At 39.2% G+C, this 24,097-nt stretch overlaps 1 protein-coding gene across 1 annotated transcript in view; it reads left to right on the top strand.

The window, feature by feature from the left end:
- The first annotated feature begins 1,486 nt into the window (after positions 1-1,486).
- Positions 1,487-24,097, top strand: part of RGS22 (regulator of G protein signaling 22) — a 176,421-nt gene continuing 153,810 nt past the window's right edge. Inside the window, exons 1-3 of the mRNA XM_058275778.2 lie at positions 1,487-1,765; positions 2,333-2,361; positions 16,124-16,186. Of these exons, the coding sequence (XP_058131761.1) occupies positions 1,741-1,765; positions 2,333-2,361; positions 16,124-16,186 (117 nt within the window). The 5' untranslated portion in view covers positions 1,487-1,740. The remainder of the gene's footprint in view (positions 1,766-2,332; positions 2,362-16,123; positions 16,187-24,097) is intronic.

Here is a 24,097-nt window from a genome sequence, read left to right as displayed (position 1 = left end):
TCTTACCTGCTTCTACTCTTGCTCACCTACAATGCATTCTTCAGTTGTCTCTTGAGTTGTCACTTTTTAAATAAAAGTAAAATCATGAACTTCTCCTTTCAAAGCTCTCCTGTGGTTCTTATTTCACTCAATGAAAGCTGGAGTCCTTACAATGGCTGACAAAATCCTTTGTGCTATGTTACCCCATACCTCACTTTACTACTTTTCTCTTCTCCTCTTTCTTACTTCACTGGGTCCTCTGATTTTTGTTTGGCCAAGGTGGTGGTCAAACCACTTTGGTGGCTTATTGGATTTTTTTGTTTGTTTTTTGCCTATGTAATATTGGAAGGCAGTAAGTGTAACTGCACTGATGCTATGCTTCTCTTGCTTGGTACAAGCCTTGCTTGGTGAAAATTTACATACCCGCAGGTCCCTGGCCAGCCATGCAATGTTCCCCATACCATAGAAGAAAAATGTGAAGCCAGTGAAGGTTTTAAGTAGGTCAGATTTGATTTAGATTATATTGCTTTTAGCATGGAGAATGGATTTAAGGAGAACTCCACTGAGAGCAAAGAATGGAAGAGAGAAGCTAGGAAATTTTTACAACCTTCAAGATAGGAGCCTGTACTAAGATTTTGGTTGCTATTGGGAATGGAGAGGAATTCCAGATTCCAGAAATAGTTTAGAAGGTAGAGTTGGCAGGAACTATTATTTGACTGAATATGGCTTTAGGGGAAAATTTAGGGTAACTCCTGGGTTTCTGGCTTGAGTCACTTCACAGGATGAAGATACCATTTACTGAACATGGGATTTAATCTGGAACATGACATTTGAAGATAAGGAATGTGGAAGACCCGAGTTTGGCTTAAGGTGGTTTGAGTCGGAATCACCCAAGCAAGGGTCATATTGGGTTCAGCAAGCAACTGGAATTAGGGTTCTCTGGCTCAGCAGTGGAGGTCTGAGCTGGAAATTTCGGTTACCCACGACTTTAATGAAAAAAAAATCTAATTATAATTATTGTTCTTTTGTGTGTGTGTGCTTTTTTTTTTTTTTAAATAATTTCACTATCTTCAATCATAACTTTTTCCTGATTATATTTGGGGCACCCTCAATTTATTGTCTCCTCTTCAACAGCCTCCTCGGGTAATTTTTAAAGCTAAATATCTTGCAAAGGCAGCAATCCTAACCCATTTGAGTCAACCTGATTCCTAAACCATCTGGGTATTTAACATTTATAGACGCGTTCTGGGCCTGTGAAGGAGATCAAGGGCTGTGTGCCGAACGTTCTACAGTCTCAAGAAAACTCCTGAGGCGGGACTCCCCTTTTTACCTTCTCTTCTCGGGGCGAGTCCGTCCTGCCTCCCCTCCCGAGTCCACTTTCTAGGATGGTGAGGCCTGAGCCGCGGTCACCATAGTAACGGGTCCGCCGGTCGCCTCGGCCCTTAAGGGCGCCACGCGTCTCCCGGGCCCCATCCCGGAAAAGGGGAGGGCTCGTGTCGGCTCCGGCGACCCTCGCTCGACCTCGGGCCTCGAAACGCGCGTGACCGCCCGGCTCCGGCACCTCCCGCTTGTTGGGCGCCGGCATTGTCTAAGCTCCATAGCAACTCGGGCGAGGCGGGGGCTGCACAAGCAGGCGCAGCCCCGAGGCCCGCGCGCCGCGTCCGCGCCCGCTCCGGGAAGAGAGGGTCCCTGACGGGCGTGGGCCCGCGAATGGGGCCCTGACGGCCCGCGCCGGCGGCCGGCGCAGAAAACGGCGGCGGCATGCGCGAGAAGCGGCTCACCGCGGGTAGGTGGGGCGGGCCGGGCCACGCCGCTGGTGCCGACGAGGACGAGGACGCGGCCCGGGAGGACGGCCCGCGCCGTCTCTCGGCTGGAGGGGGCCTTTCTCACACGCACCCGCCAATCACGCATCCGCGTCTGGATTATAACTCTTCTTGACGGGACGTGTCCTCTTCCAGACATTCGAAGAACTGACTTCGTTGCTCTCTCACCCCATTTTATTATGAGTTTCACTCCCTGTCCCACTTACATTGCTTGATTGACGCCATGTTATTTTATTCTGCTTAACTCTCCATTTTACAGCTGGAATAATGGAGGCCTACATCTTTCAAGGTTAACTCCAGGGTCACAGTGAGTTAATAATCAAACTGGATTCCAGAAGTATTTCCTCTCCACTTCCACCTTGAATTCCAACCTAAAATTCAGTCCATGTGCACAAAATGAACAGAGGGCCAAAAATTTACTGAGTTTGCCCATGTGTAAAGCAAGGCTAGGTGCTGTCTCAAATGATTTCAATTACTTTAAAAGGAAATCAGATTTGAGTGAGATAATGTAATATTTTATTTTGTTTCAGAGCCACCAGCTATTACAGAAGAAGAATTTGTAAGTACAATCTTGAGGGGCTGTTTATTTTTGTCTTTGGCTTTTTTTTTTTTTTAAGCAAATATTAGGTCATAGAAGAAAGCTATGTGTTTTCTTTCCTTCATTTTGCCAAATTAATATGCTAGAAGCTTTGGTTTAGTAACAATGGTGAGTACAAGACCTTTTTACATTCTCTAACAAGGATGCTGTTCATAGTTAAATTTCTTTCACATAAATTACCTCATTTAATTTCTCTGAACTCCTTAATACCTCACTGAGTGCTAGAGTTTTATCTCCATGGTTTTAGTGTGCTGTGGCTGTGCAGTTCCTGGTTGCAGTAAACATTACTAAATGGCATTGATTGATAATGCATGGTCAAATTATATTTATAATTCCTTTAAAAATGTACTAAGAAATTCTGTTCTCAGTTCAGACTTCTGGAGAAGTTGAGTAATAAGTACTTTACCAAGTATATCTGCTGTCATTTAGATGAGTACTATATATAGGGAGGGTGGTTTTTTTTTCCCCTCTTTATTTATTTTTTTAATGTTACATTAAAAAAATATGAGGTCCCCATATACCCCCCACCCCCCTCACCCCACTCCTCCCCCCATAACAACAACCTCCTCCATCATCATGAGACATTCATTGCACTTGGTGAATACATCTCTGAGTACCACTGCATCTCATGGTCAATGGTCCACACCATAGCCCACACTCTCCCACAGTCCACCCAGTGGGCCATGGGAGGACATACAATGTCTGGTAACTGTCCCTGCAGCATCACCCAGGACCACTCCAAGTCCCGAAAATGCCCCCACATCACATCTCTTCCTCCCACTCCATACCCCCAGCAGCCATCTAACCACTTTCTCCACACCAATGCCATATTTTCTTCGATTACTAATCACAATAGTTCATGAATAGAGTATCAGTAAGTCCACTCTAATCCATTCTCTATTGGGAGGGTGGGTTTTATTGTAATTCTTGTACCATTTAAGGAACTTGCCCAAGGTTACCAAGGAGGTAGCAGAGCCTGATCCTACTAAGTTCTGAGCCAGATTCCAAGAGTTGTAACCACCTCTATATATTATCTGCTTATGTTCTCCAGCAGCACTTATTTCTCTTGTTGGCAAATTATATTATTTGCTTTTGGTTTTTATTCAACAAACCTGAGTACCTTGTACATTCATAGTGCAGTGCTAGGTGTAAATCCCAAGGAGTTCACAGTGTAGCAGGAGCTATGAGAAGAAAGGCTAAGGCTGTGTCTGTTGGCAGCTTCCATTTTTATCCCTTCAGACCTTTGGTACACTACTTTGGTCCTCTACCAAGGTAGAGGCTCACAGAGCATGTTAGGAACTCCTTCAATCTTCTGGCAGCATTAGCAGAGCTCTGATTAGGGGTAAGCTTCTTTAAGTTGCTTCAGGCCTCCCTGAACAGCTTTTCGTTCCAGCAGGAGGTGAGAATTTCTGGAGCCAACTAATCTTTTCCCATACATTTCAGGCATGAGCTCTTTGAGGAGCACTCAGCAACATTCCTCTTTAATTTTGTGCAGTCTGCTAAGGTCTTCAGGCCTTTGGTCCTATTTGGGTACTCAGACTAGCCACTCTTCCTCTTAGCTTTCTTTTTTTTTTTTTAAGGTTTCTTTCTTTCTCTCCCCTCACCCCCCCCCCCCCCCCCCCCCCCCGCCCCAGTTGTCTGTTCTCTGTGTCTATTTGCTGGGTCTTCTTTGTCTGCTTCTATTGTTGTCAGCGGCACAGGAATCTGTGTTTCTTTTTTGTTGCGTCATCTTGTTGTGTCAGCTCTCCTTGTGTGCAGCCCCATTCCTGGGCAGGCTGCACTTTCTTTCGCGCTGGGCGGCTCTCCTTACAGGGCGCACTCCTTGCGCATGGGGCTCCCCTACACGGGGGACAGCCCTGCGTGGCATGGCACTCCCTGCACGCATCAGCACTGCGCATGGGCCAATTCCACACGGGTCAAGGAGGCCCGGGGTTTGAACCGCGGACCTCCCATGTGGTAGACGGATGCCCTAACCACTGGGCCAAAATCCGTTTCCCTCCCATCTCATTCTTATTCCCTTTTCCTGGCTTCTCTTTTTTTTTTTTGTCCCATGAAAGTGTTGTTGACCTTCTTCAGGATTCTGTTCTACAAGCTTTTTCTGGGTAAGCTCCTCTTCTCTTCCTATAATTTCAGCTGCCCCTATTTCATGGGGCTTCCAAATTTATACCTCCAGCCCAAGTACCTCTCTGATGCCAGAACTGTATATCCAATGGGTTATTGGGTATATTCATTATCTGGATGTCCTTCAGTCACCTCAAGATTGAATCTTATCCTCCCCCTACCATCCCCAATTCTGTTTTTCCTCTTCTTTTTCTTATTTTGGTTATGGAGCCATTAGCCATTCAGTCACCCAAGCCAGCGAATTTCTTCCCTTTTCTTCACCCTCCACCTGCAATCATTTACCAAGTTCCTTTCATAGCTACTGTCTTTATTTCAGGCCCTCATCCCTGGGCCTGGACGTTGGCAGTAGTCCTAACTGATATCAGTGCCTCCAGTATTCCCTCTGCCAACTTCAATTTATCTTTGTCTAAAGCATAAAACGCAAACTTCTGTGCTTCAACTGTACTGAATTACTTGCTGTTGCTTTGTTCTGTCTACCTTTAGATTTTCCCTTCTCCCGTTGCTTTTACCCTGGCTATCAGATTACTGTTAACTCTTCTTTAAAAAATTACCACGTTAGTCATGGAGCTTGTTACTCAGTTTCTCAGAGCTTTTATTAATAGCTACTATTTATTGAGTCCTGACTATATCCTGGTATTTAACTTCAAAATAACCCTGTTATTTGGGTACTATTACCCAAATTTCACAAATTAGAAAATCAAAGTTCACAGGGGTTAACAAACTTGCCTAAGGCCACGCTTCAAGTGATTAGCAGAGCTAGAATATCCAACTACTTTCTTTAGCATTTAGAACCTTTCCTGTAACAGTTCAGCCTTCTTTAACCTTACCTCCCAATACTTTTATATGTGATAAAGACAACATTCATATTGTTTTTGGTTTATAAAGTACTTCCACATGCCTTCTGCTTCAGCCAAACTGCTCCCCTTGCCTCCCTGCCTTTGCTGTTGAGTTTTGTGTCAGTTGTTCTTCCCCATCTATTTCGCAATCTTGCACATTCTTCAAGCCCAGCTCATCTCCTCCACAAAACCTTTCCAACCTAAAGTCATCCAGACTGCCTTTGAACTCTGTGCAGCTTTCTGTCCAGACCAGTTTGTGACCAAATCTTAAATTCATATGCTCTCCAAGTAAGGTTAAAGAATTATTATGACCTGTACATATATTTTCCTGTTTTTCAAAAGTGTGAAAGTATTGTTCTTTTTAACAAATTACATATTCCTAGAAAAAAGTATGTGACAGAGAACTCTAGTTCCCTAAAATCCATTGTTCCTGTTTCCAAATAGATACCAAGCAAATTGCTTTTCTAAATATTCTCTAGCTTCCTTTGCAGCTAAATGTCTGACCAATAGGATATAAGCACAAATGTCATATTCTATTTCTGGAAAGCTAATTTTTGCAGAGATTAAGTAACTGACCCCTTGGTCACACAGCTAGTAACTGACTGAGCCACAATTAGAACCTGGATCATTTTGACTCTTATCACTCCTAACTGTAAATGGAAAGAATGTGCCCCTTTTCTTTCCTTCTAGAATGAGAATGTGATGGCTGTAGCTGAAGTAGTTATCTTGGATAATGAGGAGGAAGTGGCATCTTGAGGATGGCAGAGTAACAAAGTTAAAGGAAACTTGTCTGATGTTTTGGAAGCCACAATACCAGCTCTGGACTACTTATGACTACATGAGAGAAATCAACTTATATTTAATTTGAGTCACTGTTATTTTGGTTTCTCATCATTGGCAGCAGAATTATATATATAGTCCCCATAAAAACTAACATATAAATCTACCATAGCAAAAAGGCTAGAATTTAGACTAATTTTATGATATAATGGGATTTAATTATGTTAGATATACATTGAGAAAAGTTTAATATGAGATTGAGTACTAAAATTGTTTTTCAACTTCAAAATAGAAAGTAAATTAATATTAAAGATTTCAGTACCTTACTCTTAAATCCAAAATAATCATATCTTTTTCTTATATACCTTAAAAACAGTTTTAAAAAAAATCTATACAAGTAACTATGTCATGCTTCAGAAAAGTCTTTGCACTCAGAAAGTTGAATATAGAATTACTCTATGACCCAGTAATTCACTTCTAGGTATATATACAAAACAACTGAAAGCAGGGACTCAAACCATTGTTTATCACAGCATTATTCACAATAGCCAAAAAGGTGGAAGCAACCCAAATGCCCATCAACAGAATAATGAATATACAAAATGTGATATAGCAGTACAGTGGAATGTTATTTGGCCATAAAACAAATAAAATGCTGGTACATGATACAACATGAATCTTGAAGACTTATTAAGTGAAATAATCCAGACACAATAGGACAAATATTATGATTTCTCTTTTATTAAATACTTAGAATAAGCAAATTCATTGAGATTGATAGCAGAATAGTGTTACCAGAAGGGACTGGGGGGAAACGGACTTTGGCCCAGTGGTTAGGGCGTCCGTCTACCACATGGGAGGTCCGTGGTTCAAGCCCCGGGCCTCCTTGACCCGTGTGGAGCTGGCCCATGTGCAGTGCTGATGCGCGCAAGGAGTGCCCTGCCACACAGGGGTGTTGCCCGCGTAGGGGAGCCCCACGCGCAAGGAGTGCACCCATAAGGAGAGCCGCCCAGCGCGTAGAGGGAGCAGCCTGCCGAGGAATGGCGCCGCCCACACTTCCCGTGCCGCTGACGACAACAGAAGCGGACAAAGAAACAAGACGCAGCAAAAAGACACAGAGAACAGACAACCGGGGGGGGGGGGGGGGAATTAAATAAATAAAAAATAAATCTTTAAAAAAAAAAAAAAAAAAAAGAAGGGACTGGGAAATTTTTGCTTAATGAGTATGAGTTTTGGTTTGGGATGATGAAAATAGTGTGGAAATAGATAGTGGTGAAAGTTACACAATATTGTCAATGAATTTACTGTCAGAATAATCCACTTAAAATGGCTAAAATGATTTTTGTTATGTATCTTTTACCACAATTAAAAATAAATAAAAATTTAAAAAGTCTTTGTAGAGTAAAAATCTGTAGTATAATCTGTTTTGAAAGTTTTCTCACATATGAATCCACACTTTCATTAATTTTAAAAGCAGATGCTGTTTAAAAAGGAAAAATAAGTAGGTTCTCTTTAACTTTATAATCAAATTGAGAGAGACTAGTATCAAGCAGTGTTTAACTGTATTTCACTTGTTAAAAATAACAGTCATTTTTTGCTAATCTTTGGTCTGTTCAAGTTCATATTATTTGTATACTTTGGATGAAATTATAAGCACTGCATTTGTCAATCATGAGGAAATTCTTATTATTCTACTAGAATGTATAAAATGATCCCTAATTCTAATCCCTATGAACAAGATTATCCAATTACCTGGCCATTAATGACCACTTGATATTTATTCTTTCAAATTGTAAATATGGTAGATTGTGCATAAATTGTGGCACCACTCTTACTTTCCCCAGTTCACCTTTTCAAGAAGAGGAAGAACTTGGTACCAGAAGTGTTGTGAACAAAAATTGTGAATAAAAATTTCTGATGTGTTTTGGAGCTGCAGAAACTCTGAGAGGTTCTGTCAATAAGTTAGTCAATAAGTATTTCGTTTAGCAACAACTACTTGCACTTATTGTTATATTAGATGCTATGGGGGAAATACAATGTCAGGCACTTTTCCCAAAAGTAGTATACCTTCTGATTGGAGATATAGTCTTTGAAAGGAAACACTAAAAGGATAAGCAGTTTATATTTAAAAGCTGATCATAAGGTTGAACCAAGAATACTTTAGGATTTAGAGAAACTTGCTATGTTCTCCTTTACCCATAGGCAAGGTGTAGAATTGGAGAAAGGGTGTATAGCAGTTTGATATTGTTTATGAATTCCAAAAATAGATATTAAATTATGTTTGTAAATGTTTTTGTTCCTCTGGGCATATTAGATTTTACTGGATTCAGAGGTTTCACCTTTACTTGATTGGGCCATGTCAGTAGGATGTTGAGTCCAGGTAGGGACTCACAGAGAAACTGCACCACAGAGAAGGGAGGTTGGAGTTTTGAGCTGGAGCCTAGGAAATAAGCACACAGAGGAGGAGAGCAGCTGAACCCAGAGAGAATCGAGCCCTGGGAAGAGAGGAACCCAGGAAGCCTGAACTCTTGGCAGATGTTGGCAGCCATCTTACTCTAACGCATGGCAACATACTTTGGTGAGGAAAGTAACTTATGCTTTATGGCCTGGTAACTGTAAGCTTCTACCCCAAATAAGTACCCTTTATAAAAGCTGGCAGATTATTGGTGTTTTGCGTCAGCTTTGGCTGACTAATACAGGGTGATAGTGTGAGATACCCTCTCTTTTAAATTGGAATATCAGGTTGTAAAGACCTTTGTACAGGGAGAAAGCCTTTGAGCCTATTGGGTTGATTGAAGCCTAGTAGGTATTAATTAGAGGTCATGATTTGAAAAAAAGGGAATCAAGAGGTTCCTTTACTAAACTTCCCTAGGCCCTTGGGTGAATGTTTCTGCCAGGAGGGCAAGTGAGAACAGAAACCCAAAGAAAAAGTACTCCTGGGTACATGCCGATTGTAATATATGATCATAAGCTTTGGGAATAAAAGGAAGGGAGTCCATACTTTTGGCTCTTTATGGCATGAGGCATTTTTACTTTCTCCCTATTCATAGAATGTCTTCCTTCAAAAGAACATATAGTTTTGCAAACCACTGGAGATCTGGGCTTTCAACTCTTCTTTTTTTTTTTTTAAAGATTATTTATTTATTTATCCCTCCCCCCCGCCCCCGGTTGTCTGTTCCCTGTGTCTATTTGCTGTGTCTTCTTTGTCCGCTTCTGAATTATTGTCAGCGGCACGGGAATCTGTGTCTCTTCTAGTTGCGTCATCTTGCTGGTCATTTCTCCGTGTGTGCGGCACCATTCCTGGGCAGGCTGCACTTTCTTTTGCACTGGGTGGCTCTCCTTACAGGGCGCACTCCTTGCGCGTGGGGCTCCCCTGTGTGGTAGGGCACTTCTTGCGCGCATCAGCACTGCGCATGGGCCAGCTCCACACGGGTCAAGGAGGCCTGGGGTTTGAACCGCGGACCTCCCATTTGGTAGACGGATGCCCTAACCACTGGGCCAAGTCCACCGCCTCAACTCTTAAATTCCAAAAATTATCTTGACCTAAGGAAGAGGTCCTTTCAACAAGCCACTTTGTAGAGCTTGTTTTACCTTGCATTCTCTTTTTTTGTCTTTCTCTTTTGGTAATATCTTTCTCTTCTATTAGGGTGTGTTTATAGAGTTTTCTTTGGTGACCCATCTTTCCTCTTAGGTTTCTTGTCCTCAGTATAATTATTGAACAAAAATTCAAGAAATATTTTTAAAAACATTGTGAGCATGTACCTCTAGGCTTTGGAAAAAAGAAAAAAAAGTAAACCATTCTTTTCCTTCAGGAGTTCACAGTTCGGTGGGTAAGATATGTAAACAGACAATTACAGAATGGAGTGATAAGGGTTATGATAGGGGAAGCAAAGATGCCTGCTAATCTGGACTTTTGGAAAAGAAAAAGCATAAGTAGATGAATAGGGGGATAAAAGATTTTTCCAGGCAGGATAATCAGCATGTGCAAAGGTATAGAAGAAATTTAAATTTTTTATGACTAGAGCATGGAAGTGAGATAAGACTGGGTAGGTGGGAAGGAGCCAAATCACACTCACTATAGCCCCTTGTGTGGCTGAAAATGAATGGGGGAGAAGTGGGTGTCTTGAGTTCACTAGGGTGTGGTTTGGATGGCTTATCCATAGGCTAAGTAGGGCTTGGAAGGATGATGTTGGAATGTTATGGACAGGATGGTGAACAAAAGGTCTGAGCAGTCTGGCCTGTAGTGGTAGAATAGAGAAGATGATCCAATAACCAGGAATTTATCCTAGAAGTGATGACAGTGATTTGGAATCTGTCATTTAGTACACAGGAGGATAAAAATGTAGTCCATAGAATTTAGAGACTTGATTTTGCTTCCTTGAACACAACTCCTGTGCTCCCTAATATTTTATTATGAAATTTGTAAACATATAAGAAAGAAGAATTATATAGCAAACACCAGTTTTCCTACTACCTAGATTTCACAATTTTTAACATTTTGTTATATTTGCTTTGTAATATAGCTGTATATCCATTCATCCTGTTCTCCATCCATCAATCCATCTTTTTAAAAATGCATTTCTAAGTGGACCTTGATATACTTTACCTGTAAACACTACAGCATGATTATCATTAACTAGCATTCAAAATTTGTTTATGATTCTTTTGTGGATGTTAAATTTATGCACAGTGAAATGTTCAAATCTCAAGTGTGTGTCATTTGGTGAAATTTGGCAAATGCATACACCCATGCAGTCCATATCCTCATCAAAATATAGGACATTTCTGGCACCTTAGAAAGTTTCTTTCATGTGTATTTGAAATATTTCAAAATACAGAACTTGAAATTATTTTAAATGTGTCTCAAATGTTATTTTCTCCATTTTAGTCTCTTCTGATTCCTCTTAGCCCCATCCCAGTTGATTCTTGTCCCATTCTCCAGGGACCACTACTATCCTAAGTTTTCACCATAGATTAATTTTGTCCTATTTTGAAATTCATGTAAATGGAATCATACAGTAGGTTCTCTTTCACCCAAGGGTTCTTTCACTCAGCATGATGGTTTGAGATTCATCCATGTTTTTGCTTGATTCTCATATGTACAGAACTTTTTAATGTCAGGTTTCATGCTTGAAATGACTATGTGCAATTCCTAATCAAGACTTTTGAATAGTGATTTTTAAAAACATTCTTGAATAGTCTCCATTAATAAGAAACTATACCCAATAGGTGATAACATTTTTTAAACTAATTTTCACAATCATTGAAAATTGCAAGAGTTGAACTTAAATTTTAGATTTAACAGTTCTCCCCTTTTTTTCATGACAAATATGTTTAAAATTAATCGGCCAATGAAAATGGATTTAAAATTCAATAGAGGGACGCGGACTTGGCCCTGTGGTTAGGGCATCAGTATACCACATGGGAGGTCTGCGGTTCAAACCGCGGACCTCCTTGACCTGTGTGCAGCTGGCCCACATGCAGTGCTGATGCGCGCAAGGAGTGCCGTGACTCGCAGGGGTGTCCCCGCATAGGGGAGCCCCATGCCCAAGGAGTGCACCCCGTAAGGAGAGCCGCCCAGTGCGAAAGAAAGTGCAGCCTACCCAAGAATAGTGTGGCACACATGGAGAGATGATGCAACAAGATGACGCAACAAAAAGAAACACAGATCCCCGTGCTGCTGACAACAACAGAAGTGGACAAAAAAGAACACGGAGCAGATAGACACAGAGAACAGACCACTGGGGCGGGGTGGGGGGGGATGGGGAGAGAAATAAAATAAATCTTTAAAAAAAATTCAATAGAATGTTTTCATATCACATAGATCAAAGTAATGAAGATGCTTTATTTATTTATTTATTTTTAAATTCCCCCGCCTCCCCCGGCTGTCGGTTCTCGGTGTCTATTTGCTGCGTCTTGTTTCTTTGTCCGCTTCTGTTGTCTTCAGCTGCACGGGAAGTGTGGGCGGCGCCATTCCTGGGCAGGCTGCATTTTCTTTTCATGCTGGGCGGCTCTCCTTACGGGGCGCACTCCTTATGCGTGGGGCTCCCCTACGCGGGGGACAGCCCTGCGTGGCACAGCACTCCTTGTGGGCATCAGCACTGCGCATGGGCCAGCACCACATGGGTCAAGGAGGCCCGGGGTTTGAACCGCGGACCTCCCATGTGGCAGACGTACGCCCTAACCACTGGGCCAAGTCCATTTCCCGTGAAGATGCTTTATATTGCAGAATGTGGATACATTTTTGGAGCAGTCACCTTGTATCTTTGTGGTATGAATAATTTGAATAGAAGATGGAAACTTGTATTATTTTTCTACTTCTGCCATTAACTGTGATCATATTTATTAAATTTTGCTTTTCCTACCTCTGCTCCTTACATATACATTTCTCTCTCTTCTCTGCATAATTGCCTCTCATGTATGTATTTCCAGATATAGAATTTGAGGTTATTTTAAATGCTTCTCCATTTTAGTCTCTTCAGATCCTCCTAGCAGATATCTTTCCTTCTTTTGGGAGGAAACAGTTTGTATTGTAATTCCCTTATGGCGTGTATTATATTCATTCTTGGACTATGGTTTTTGTCTATATTTTATTTTCTTTGTTTCTAATGTCTTCATTGCATATCTTACATCTTTTGCAGTTGTTAAGCAGTCATTCATCTGACTTGAGAGTGCAGCAAAATAATTTATTAAGCAAAAGAGTTTACTGTAATTAGCAAGCACACATGAACTATTTTCCTCTTTCAGTAAGAAATTTGAGGTTTGAACTAAAAAACAGAAAAGCTGATTTCATTTTCACAGATGGCACACCTGTAATACATGAAAAAACAGGTTTCAAGAGTGTGTTCACTTCTAAAAGAGTGTTTCTACCTTCCATTGCATCGTTCAGCAGGAGAATTTGTGTTGCAAATTTTGCAGCCAGGTTCACTGAATGATGTAATGGAGGATTTGATTGTAACTCAATTTTCTCCTTGATTGTACTATTAACCACCACCAGTTTCTTCATTATTTGGGAGATATTAAAGTTAAGTTTGGAGCCTTAGTTCATTTTAATGCAGCTAAGTGATTAAGTTTGGAAACTTATTGAGAGTAACAGAGCTGCTTCTTCAGATCAAGGACTTTTTTTTTTTTTTAATCTAATTAAAGTGTCACAGTGTAAAGCGTTTTTTGGACTCTCGGACTGTTTCACAAGACTGTTTTCCTAAAAGTGTGAAAGGATATCTGAACACATTGAACTGGAAACTGCTGTGGGAAAATATGCTTGTTTATTTAGAGAAGTGCAGGATTTCCCACTCAAGTGAGATAAGAGGATTGAGCAGATGGCATTTAGAGACTACACTTATTTTCCATTGTGGAACTGCCCTGTGGATCTGAGCAGAATCACAGATGTTTAATATTGGTAGAAATCCAGATTCCATTTCAGAGGAAAAAATGGCATTCAAAATGGCATTTCAGAAGAGAAACGTAGATTTTGATGTATTTGAGTAATGCTTAAGTTTCCATGATGGCCTTTAACCTGAAGAAGTGACTAAATACCAAGTAAGTGCCCTATCAATGTAATTTCAGGAGGACTGCAACTCAGTTGGGCTTGGCTGACTGTGGTGAATGATTTCTGAAATAGAGAGTAAATGTTTAGAACCTTTATAGCAGTTTAACAGCATGTTTATATCTATTGCATTTAATAATAAAATTGGGCTTGTGTATGCCTTTTATTTTCTAATAATTCATTTTGATTATATTTTATAAAAGTTAATGGTCTGAAATGGATGAGGAAAAAACCAAAACAAAACAGATACGTCAGGAGGCAGATGTGGCTCAAGCAGTTGAGCTCCTGCCTATCACATGGGAGGTCCTGGGTTCGGTTTCCAGTGCCTCCTGAAAGAAAACAAGCAGGACAGTAAGCTGACACAATGGATTGGTGTGGCGAGCTGATGCAATAAGAAATATAAAGAGGAAAACATAATGAAAGACACAAGAAAGCAGGGAGTTGAGGTCTCAAGCAATTAGGCACTTCCCTCCCACATAGGAGGCCCTGGGTTTGGTTTCCAAGTACACAATGAATGAGCACACAACAATTGAATGCACAACAAACAGAAAGCGAGTGCGAAACAATAAGGGAATGGGGAGAAAGAAATAAATCTATAAAAAAAGCAAACAAAAAAACCCCAGATAATTCATCCTCTAATTTGAAAAGCACCAAGTTAGAGTCCCTTAGAAGTATAAGGCATCTAAAAATGAATATATGAATCCAAGATTATCTAGAAATTTCTGACAATGTGGTGGACCATATTCTAGGCAATATTTTGGTCTACCTGGCTCTGTGAAATAGAAATTCTGTATTATGTCTAAAAATGAAAAAATGCAGATTTTAGAAAAGCTAACAAGGAGTTATAATCCACTTATTAATTAAAAATATACTCATCCTTCATTTTTGCAGGTACTGCAAAATTTGGTCACCTGTTTTAGCACAGTGTCTCCTATCTAGGAGATACGAAAAATTATTTGTAGAATTCTGTTGATTTTTCCTAAGACTTAGCAGAAATTAGGTAGTTAAATAAACTGTAGAAAATTGAAGTAACTTTGAAAAGTAAAATGAAATGTTATTAGTCTTATAGTCCCCCAAAATGTTATCTGCTTGTTTTACTTTACTAGACCTTTGACAATCAAGACTTTGAGAATTTACTACCAAGATATTATTACTAAGGTAGTAAATTTGTTAAATCTTTAGTTGTTGTTGGTAGTATTTTGTTGTTGTAGTTGGTAGTATTTTAATTGGTTGAGATTTTGAGTAATTCTCTTGGTATATGTCTTTTTTTTCCTCTTTATGTGGTTGCACTATTGTCTTTTTGGTGTGTTGCTTTGCTGCGTGGGGGCCTGCATCTCTCTACATAGGTCTGGGATGGTTTTTTTCTTTTTTTTACCACGAGGTCCCGGGGCTCGAACCTATGTCTTCTGTATGGTAAACGGGAGCTCAGTTGCTTGAACCAGAACCACATACCTATAATGTTTATTATATGATTGCTCATGACGCTATTCTGACACTGCAATTACTTAAAAGTATCCTTAAATCTGTTTTATAAAGTAGGTATTAGTATACTATAGTATCTTCTTTATTGCATAATACTTCAATACCATTTTTAAAAATTGGCCAGTTTAAGAAGAAAGTAAGCAGCCATATGGAAATAATAGCATTGTATCATATTGTCAACCTTCATGTTAGATTTTTAAAATTGAAATATAATTATGAATAACAAATAAATGTACTCTACAACAGTGTATGCCATAATATGCTTTTGACACAATGGAAACAATTACTAATAAAATAAGGTGTTTTATGATGTGGAAGAGAGTTTTTGTTCTTGGCAGTGGCTTTTCAATTTTGACTATTTTAAAAATGGCTATGTTGGTGGGTGAGATAACCATGGGAAAAATGTATACAATCTTTATGCTTAGAACACATGCATTTTCAAAGTTTCTTCATGAAAAGTTAAGCAGGACCCAAGTTACTAAAACTGCATCTCATTCTGAGGGGGAAGCAGTAGAACATTTTCTTCATTTAGCTTATCACTTCCAGTGGGGCATTTAAGAGATTCACAATCTCAGTTTCATTTTAACCCCAAATACTGCTTTGGTCATTATTGACTCAGCCTTTATTTTTATGAAATATATTAAACCTGTGGGAAATTTACCACATGTAGTTTTATTGTGATTATGTTGCTGTTTTATTTAAGTGCTGTGCTTTATTTTTTCACATGTTCTATTTTCCAACTAAGTATAGTCACAAGGTCTTTTACGAGTATGCTCCATTCTACTTTATTTTTTCCTACCAGAGATTATGGTTTATTATGTTTATAGTGAGGATGCAATGTGGACTAAAACAAGATTTGAACATCTACATTATAACCAATCGGTAGCAAAATTAGAGACTAATATAGGTATATTTTAAAACATTAGCATAAGCCTAATATTGTTTTATATTTTTGCAGGAAGACTCTTTGGCAACAGATGATTTCCTTGTGGACTACTTTAATGAATTCCTAAGTCTTCCTGTGAGTGTATTATTATGTTCTGTTAAAATATTATCAAAGCAAAATATTTTCACCACAGTTTATCCTATGAAACAAATTTATCAGGGATAATGTTTTTCACAAAAATTTTAGTCAAGAAGGAGGTAAAGTTTATGTATTGTGTAAGGTCAATCATTTGGCTTTAAATCTTATTTAGAAGTTGTTCTTATTAAAGAAAACTTCTTGATTTTTTTCTAACCGTCAAAAAACATTCTGTACAAAACCTGATACTGTTGTACTTGGCACCATGTTAGGCTTTGAACAGAGGTGGTAAGGAGAGAATATCAAAAAAGTAAAAAACCTAAATTTTTTGTCTTTAGGCAATTTTCATCCTCTTGGAAAGATATTAAAGTGGAATTTGTATTTAAGACAACTAGGGTTTTTGTATCAAGAGTATTAAAACTTCAGACACTGTTGTTGGTGTGTTGGTGGATGTCAAATAATAGATTTTCTGTTTTAGACAGCAGTGACTGATTAAATATTGGGGAATTTGGGAAAAACAAAATGGGAGCTCATAAAAGACTTACATTGTTATTTGAAAATAAAGTTAATCAGGAATGGAAGTTACAAGGAAGTTAGGTAAGAAAAGGTTTTCATTATTGTGTAATGAAAACATGGAAACATTTTTCATTAAAATTTTTACCAGGGAAAATTTGGAATATGTTTAACAAGTCACAAGTAATTTTAAAGGTAGTGGACCATAAAATGTGCATTCTCATAAAGTTTATAACCACCGAAAATATCTTTTGAAGACAAGAGTACTTAGTACTTTCTTGCCTAGATTATTTTCTGTATCTTTATGGGTATATTTTGTGATCCCCCCCCCCCCCCCCCAACAATAATTTTGATGTCCCCCTCCATTTGGCACTGCTAAGTCTCTGGGACCATGACGAGGGTTAGGTTGAAACACTAAAACCACCCTCTCTCTTCCTGGGAATAGGATACACCAGCAGGTTTTTGTTTGGTCCAACTCTACAACTTTCATTGCCTGGTTTTATAGTATAGAAAATAAAGCAGCATCACAAACCTGTCAGAATTTTGCTCTTTGAGATTATGTAATCTTTCCTCTGGGCCCTGCACCCTCCATTCTTCCTTCAAAAAAGTATATTGTGAAATTGTAAAAAATTAAATCATTTCAGTTTCTTAAGATTTAGATCTCAATGTCTTAAGATTTAGATGATCTTGACTTTTATTTGCTCAAGAAAATAAATTTCCCTACTGCTTTGGGGAAATAAATACTGTACAATGGGCTGGTGTCAACAATGGGAATTTAATGGCTTATGGTTTTGAACCTAAGAGAAAGTCCAAATCAGGGTATCATCAAGGCAGTGCTTTCTTTCTAAAGACTGGGTTCTGGAGTTGTCTGCTGGTGATCCTTGGTTCCTCTGCCATATGGCAGTTTACGTAGTGGTCTCTCCTGGCCTTTCCATTCTTTTCCAGGTTCCATTGAATTTCAAATTCTTGCTTTCTGTGGCTTCTTCTCTTTTTATGAGTTTCATTCTGCTTATAAGGATTCCTTTAATAGGATTAACACCCATCTTGATTGAGGTGGGCCACACCTTAACTGAAGTAACCTTATTTTAAAAATCATAGCTTACAATAGGTCACACACACAAGAATGGATTAAGTTTAGAGCTTGCTTTTTCTGGGTACATATAGCTCCAAACCCCCAACACCCATCTAACTTTCTTTTTTCTTTTTTTTTTTTTTTAAAGATTTATTTATTTATTTAATTCCCCCCCAACCCCCCCCTCTCCCCCCCCCCCCCCCCGGTTGTCTGTTCTCTGTGTCTGTTTTGCTGCGTCTTGTTTCTTTGTCCGCTTCTGTTGTCCTCAGCAGCACGGGAAGTGTGGGCGGCGCCATTCCTGGGCAGGCTGCTCTTTCTTTTCACGCTGGGCGGCTTTCCTCACAGGCGCACTCCTTGCGCGTGGGGCTCCCCCACGTGGGGGACACCCTTGCGTGGCACGGCACTCCTTGCGCGCATCAGTGCTGCGCATGGCCAGCTCCACACGAGTCAAGGAGGCCCGGGGTTTGAACCGCGGACCTCCCATATGGTAGACGGACGCCCTAACCACTGGGCCAAAGTCCTTTTCCCTCTTTTTTCAAAATCTGTTTTAAATCATATAAGAATAGTATGGGGACTTTACTCCAAAACTGAGAAGAACTGTACCATCCAGTCATAGTAGGTGCTATCCGTTTTTGTATTAACTATTACAAAAATGTTACCATTTTTGTAATTCCAGGCTTTAGGTGAAATGATAACATGTGATTTCTGCTGAACTAGGTCTGTGTAGATGTCTTTTTTATCCTTCCCTGGGAGACACACACTGCTTGACCCCTTTATGTAACCCATGGAGCCCACCTGGGCTGCTGCTTCCCTCTTTTCTGTCTCTCCAAATCCTTCTGCTTTTACCTCTTCTTTTTATTGCACTCCTTTTGCATCTACATTTAGTACCACAGAGTCTATCCTGTAATAACCATGCTTCACTCTTGTAGAGTGCCACAAGGCTAGAGAAGGCAGATACTGTCACAGGTTTTCAAAAAGAATATGGGTATAGGGAGGAGAGGAATAATGGAGTCTTAAACCAAGTACCTGGAAAAGTTCTGGAACAGATTATTATATTTCGTTTATAAGCATTTAGCTAAGAATTAAAACCAAGAGTGGGTTTACTAAGAATAAGTATAGCACATTAATAGCTATATTAATACGATAGTTATGGACTGGTATTTTAGGGAGAACCATAAATATAATATATCATGATTTCAATGAAGTATAATAATGATAATAGCAATAATTGTCACTTCTTCCTCAAAATGCTGTCTAGTAGCTTCTTTTTTATATTAAGAATAAAATCCCCAATCCTAGATGATCTGGCTCTTGCTTACCTCTCTATCTTCATTTCCTACCACTTTTCCCCTTGTTAATTCTTTTCCATCAAAACTGGTCTTCTTCATGTTTTTCAAACATGAATATGCCAGGTATGCTCAGGGCCTTTCAGTCGGGAACACTCTTTCTTGAGATATTTGTATGGCTTTCTCTCTGACTTAAATCTCTTCTGTTCAGAAAATCTTACCTAAGAAACCTATCTAAAATAATACCAACACATGCTCCACTTATGTTCCTTTGTCTCCAAAGCCCTTACAATTATCTGTGAAATTGGTTTCCAAATATTTGGTTCACTTCCTGGTTCACTAACCATAACCAGGAAGGTTTGACTCTTAATAACCTACATATTCAAGTCCAAATTCTTCAGTATGGAATTCAAGACCCTTTCAATTTGGCCTCAACTTAACTTTTCTAGCTGTATCTCTACCTTCATACTGCTTGTGCTACCCTGTACCCTCTTCTCTGCCTCTTCTACCCTCACCTACCTGACCACATGTATTCTTCCTCTGCTCAAGTCTCACAGTGTAACGGTTACCAACTGGAGTAAGATAGAGCTGTGTTTGAGTTCAGCTCCTCTAATCATTATCTGTGTGAACTTAGGAAAGTTACTTAATTACGTAGTCCTTGATTTACTTCTCCATGAAATAAGATAATAACGATCTTAAAATGTTGTTATGGAATGGGGTAATGTATATACCAAGAGACTGGCATAGAACTAGTGCTTCTTTTCTTCTCTTTCCTTAACTTGATTCTTTCATGTTCCATTCCAGAAACATAATGAAAAATCACTCTTTAATTGGTCAGTGGATCATTGTCAGTCTTGAGAGTAATCTTCTGTGTCATACAAAGTCATTGGCTTTGACTTTTAAAAATTATTTTTTCAGAGGCTTGGATGAAAAGTTGGAAGAGAATTAGTGATTTTACAGCTTAAGGCAACTCAGTTAGTAAGTAACAGGGCCAAAGCACATCCACATCACTCCAAAGCCTTTGACTAATCTGCTTCACTGTGAGGCTATATGGTGCAGCAGACACAAGTCTGAGAGGAATAAACTGAGAATTGGGATAACAGGAATCTGAACTCATTGTTATCTTGATAGGCTGAAGTGGGTTCTTAGGGTGAATTAATAGAAGTATAGCTCAAGATCAAGAAAAATATTAGTCTGGCACATAGAAGGCACTCAAATGTTTTTGATTTTTTTTTTTTAATTAAATTGAATTGTCAGACCAGATATTAGAATATTATGTTCTATTCTTTGTGCCATATGTTAAATGTTGCTCTGCCAAACCAGACTCAGAGACTTAGCCAGTGAGCACTCTGGAAACCATGTCAGCTGAAGAACGGCTGAAAGAAGTATGGGTGTTTAATCTGGCTTGTGTATGGGTGATAGGGGTGGAATGGAATCGCTATTTTCAAATATTTGAAGATCTGATTGAGTAAGAGGGGTTAACATATTCTGTGAGACTAGAGGGCTAGAACCAGGGCAAATGTTTATAAGGGAAATTGATTTTCACTCACTAGAAGAAACAAACTTTAAAGTTTGTTTTCTAACAATAGAAGGAGTAACTTCCTGGTGATTGGAGGTGTTCAGGTGGAGGTTAAGAAACTGCCTTTCAGGGATATTGTAGAGGGATATGTACACTGGGTGGGAGATTGAGCTTTTTAACTAAAGAGAGTTTTTTTATTAGTTCAATGTTCTCTGTTTATTTTATCTCAGGAGCTACATTGTAAATTTCCCAGGGAGCAAGGATAGATCTCTTTCTTCTGTATCTCCCCGGAGCATCGTGAGGATCATTTCTGTTTTATTTCTATACTTCCATGTAAAAATCCTTGAAATAAGCAAATGAACCTTCTAATCTTCTCTTCTCCCATCTCCTGTCTTCTCTCGCCACCACTCCCCCATAACCAAATTCAACAGTCTAAGCCTGAGAGTGTGGCTAGAGAATCATAACATTCTCCATCTAAAAGGGCTCTTTGGTCATCTAGATTTGAGACTTCCTTCCACATCCATAGTGACATGACCAAGGCCCCATCACTGGACTGTGACAGAAATGAGCCCAGGAGTCAGGATTTCTGGCTCCTATACCACCTCCCTTGGGACACATTGTAAGATCCAGAAATTGATGGCTGGTAGCCTGCCTCTACATTGTTTTTTGATGAGGGGAATCCAGGACAGTTGCTGCTATTATAAATGATTATTGCACTTTCCAAATCCTAGCTTTCATAACTTCACTCTGTTTGTTCTTGTGCCAAGTTCACATTCAGATATTGTTTTCATTTGGTGTGTGGGAGGTTTTTTTTGCTGTCAACTCTTTATGGACAAGTGTTTACTTATTAAGTTTTCTTCTGTGCTATAGTGTGAAAACATTTTTTTCCTTTTGGGTTTGTTTTGTGTGTTTTATGCTCAGTGACTGTTGTGGGATTGAGTAGATGAGCCCACATACAGATTTAGGTTGGGCCTCTGTGGGTGGTTTAGAATGTTTGTGACATTTATGGTTTGCAGAAGCTGAAGGGGTGGCCTGTTCTATACCCTTCTTGCAAGGATAGGTATGTCATGTGTTTGCCAGACCATGCTAGCTATGTGCCTTTGTAATTTTACCATAACTTCTTTTTTTTGGACAGATTCTCCACACTTTTAAAAATCTGTAAACTATTATTCCTTTCTTGCAGCTTTATGAAGGAGTTATATGCTAGATGAATGCTGGGTAAGGGAGCAGAGAGAGGAAGAAAGAGAAGATTTGGAGAATGAGTGGGAAGAAAGGCTTGGGTCTTCCCCTGCCAAAATTTAATACTGAGAGACTGATTTTAAAAGATACTGATGAAGCTCCAGGTAGTGCTGCTTAGTTCAGCATTTATTCCTATGGGTGTTTTGATAAGCCTTGTACTCAAACATAAAACACTCAAATAACATAGTGTAACTCATTTTTTTAACTAAGATATTTTCTATGTATTGGTGATATTTTTCTATGCATATTCCCATTGGCGAATGTGTCCAGTAAATAGTTTATGGTTAAACATCTAAAATGACAATAAAACTTGGATTAAAAGAAGTTGTTATTGGTAACTTGTTATATTCAAGTAGTCAGATGTTTTTCATTCGCTGACTAGAATGCATGTTTAAAATACAGCTTTGGAGCTCAATTAGTAGCGACAGTTGGAACAGAGATGAACATGTATTAAATTAACCTAGTCATTAGTTTTTAATTTAAATACTGTTCAGCTAAATAATTTGGCACCCAGGGAGTTTCAGTGGTGCTGGGCTGGCAGTTTAAGCACATCACTAATTATTCACAGGTTTTTTTTCTCCCCTTTTCAAAGAAATGTGGAACCAGCAATTTATTGTGGTAAAAATATTTTCATGCACTTGCTTTTTCTGTGAAAATATTTTTCGCACATGGATGACTGGTACTACAAAGTTAGCTTTCACCACCTCCAGGTCAGTTCGTTTTAGAACATTTGGAAAATGATACCCTTGAAATAAGAAAATTAAGTAAAGAAAAGTCTAACAGCTTGTGGAGGACTGGGTTTGAGGCTCAAACTGAAGATTTTTCCTGTCATATGATTAAAAACTGAGCATTCTTTAAATCAGCCTACTCAGCTTTCTAGGGGAAGGATTTCCTATATTGTTCGTATCTATCTCCCTCACCCCGTGTGCCTTTTATTGTCACAAACCAAAATAATTTTAGGAGTTTTGTTGATAGGGTTAGAAATTATGAAAAAATAATAAAGGACTCAATGTGTGATTCTTTTCAAGCAAACAACAAAAATTTTGGGCAACTTCTCTGTATATAGTGGGCAACTTCTCTGTATATAGAACATAGGTTGCTGGCACCACCATATATATGAATAAACATGAGAATCAGCACAAAATATTGGAAAGAATGTAGTCTTGGAAGTTTGTCTTAACCTGGACTTTGATGGAGTATCAAACATGGAAGATCCTTGGAATTATCTAGTTAAAATCCTGTTTTTGGGTAAGTCTCAGAGAGGCGAAGAAATTTCTTCCATTTTACTCTTCTGCTTATTCTTGCCTGGCTAGTTTCTAGTTTAGCCAAATCCCTTTTAAAGCCCACTGATGTCTAGTCTATAATACTAGAATGGACACAATATTCTAGTGTTAATACTATATAGTCCTTGTAGATAGATTCTCCATCGTTTGCTTGGTACACTAATTTTATTTCAGTATTTTCTTCTTTGTGATAGAGAAAAATGAATGACTGTACTTTTTATTCAAGGGCAGAAACAGTGTTTTATTTTTCTTTGCGTTGATGCTTATGATGGTAATTGACATTTATACACTCAGAAATTATCTTGTTGAATGAATTGGGATAAGCTTTTGTCACTCTTACACAATCTTAGAATCACAGACTTGTTAAGACATTCAGAGATCTACTCTAACTCATTGCTTTTGTGTTTTGTATTTTTTAAAGATTTATCTTTAAAATTTATTTCTTCCCATTCCCTTGTTTGCACTTGCTGTGTCTGTTTGTCTTCCTTGTCTCTTTAGGAGGCACCAGGAACTGGGAGGCAGGCGCCTAATCGCTTGAGCCACCTCCGTTCCGTGCTTTGTTGTATCTGTCATGTTTTTTTTCTCTTCTTGTGTCTCTTATTGCAACATCTTGTTGTATCAGCTTTCTGTGCCTGCCCATTGCATCAGCTCACTGTCTTGCTTGTCTTCGTTAGGAGGCACCAGTAACCTCTGTTCCCTGCTTTATTGTTCTCTCATTATGTTTTTTTCTTGTGTCTCTTCTTGTGTTGTCTTGTGGTGTCAGCTTGCTCTGCCTGCCCATCGTTCCATAGCTTGCTGTCTTCTTTAGGAGGCACCAGGAATTGGATCAGGGACCTCCTATGTGGTAGGTGGGAGATCAGTTGTTTGAGCCACATCTGCTTCCCTCCAACTCATTGCTTTTGAAATAAGAAAATACTTTTTTGCCGTTGGCAATGATGCTGTCCTATTTTACTTAACTCCACAGAGAGAAATTCTTAAGTTTAATAAGTAATTGTAACT

Source organism: Dasypus novemcinctus, chromosome 14, assembly GCF_030445035.2.
Source record: "Dasypus novemcinctus isolate mDasNov1 chromosome 14, mDasNov1.1.hap2, whole genome shotgun sequence".
Classification (NCBI taxonomy): domain Eukaryota; kingdom Metazoa; phylum Chordata; class Mammalia; order Cingulata; family Dasypodidae; genus Dasypus; species Dasypus novemcinctus.
Note: the sequence above shows the minus strand (reverse complement) of the source record. Positions and strands in the feature narration are given on the sequence as shown.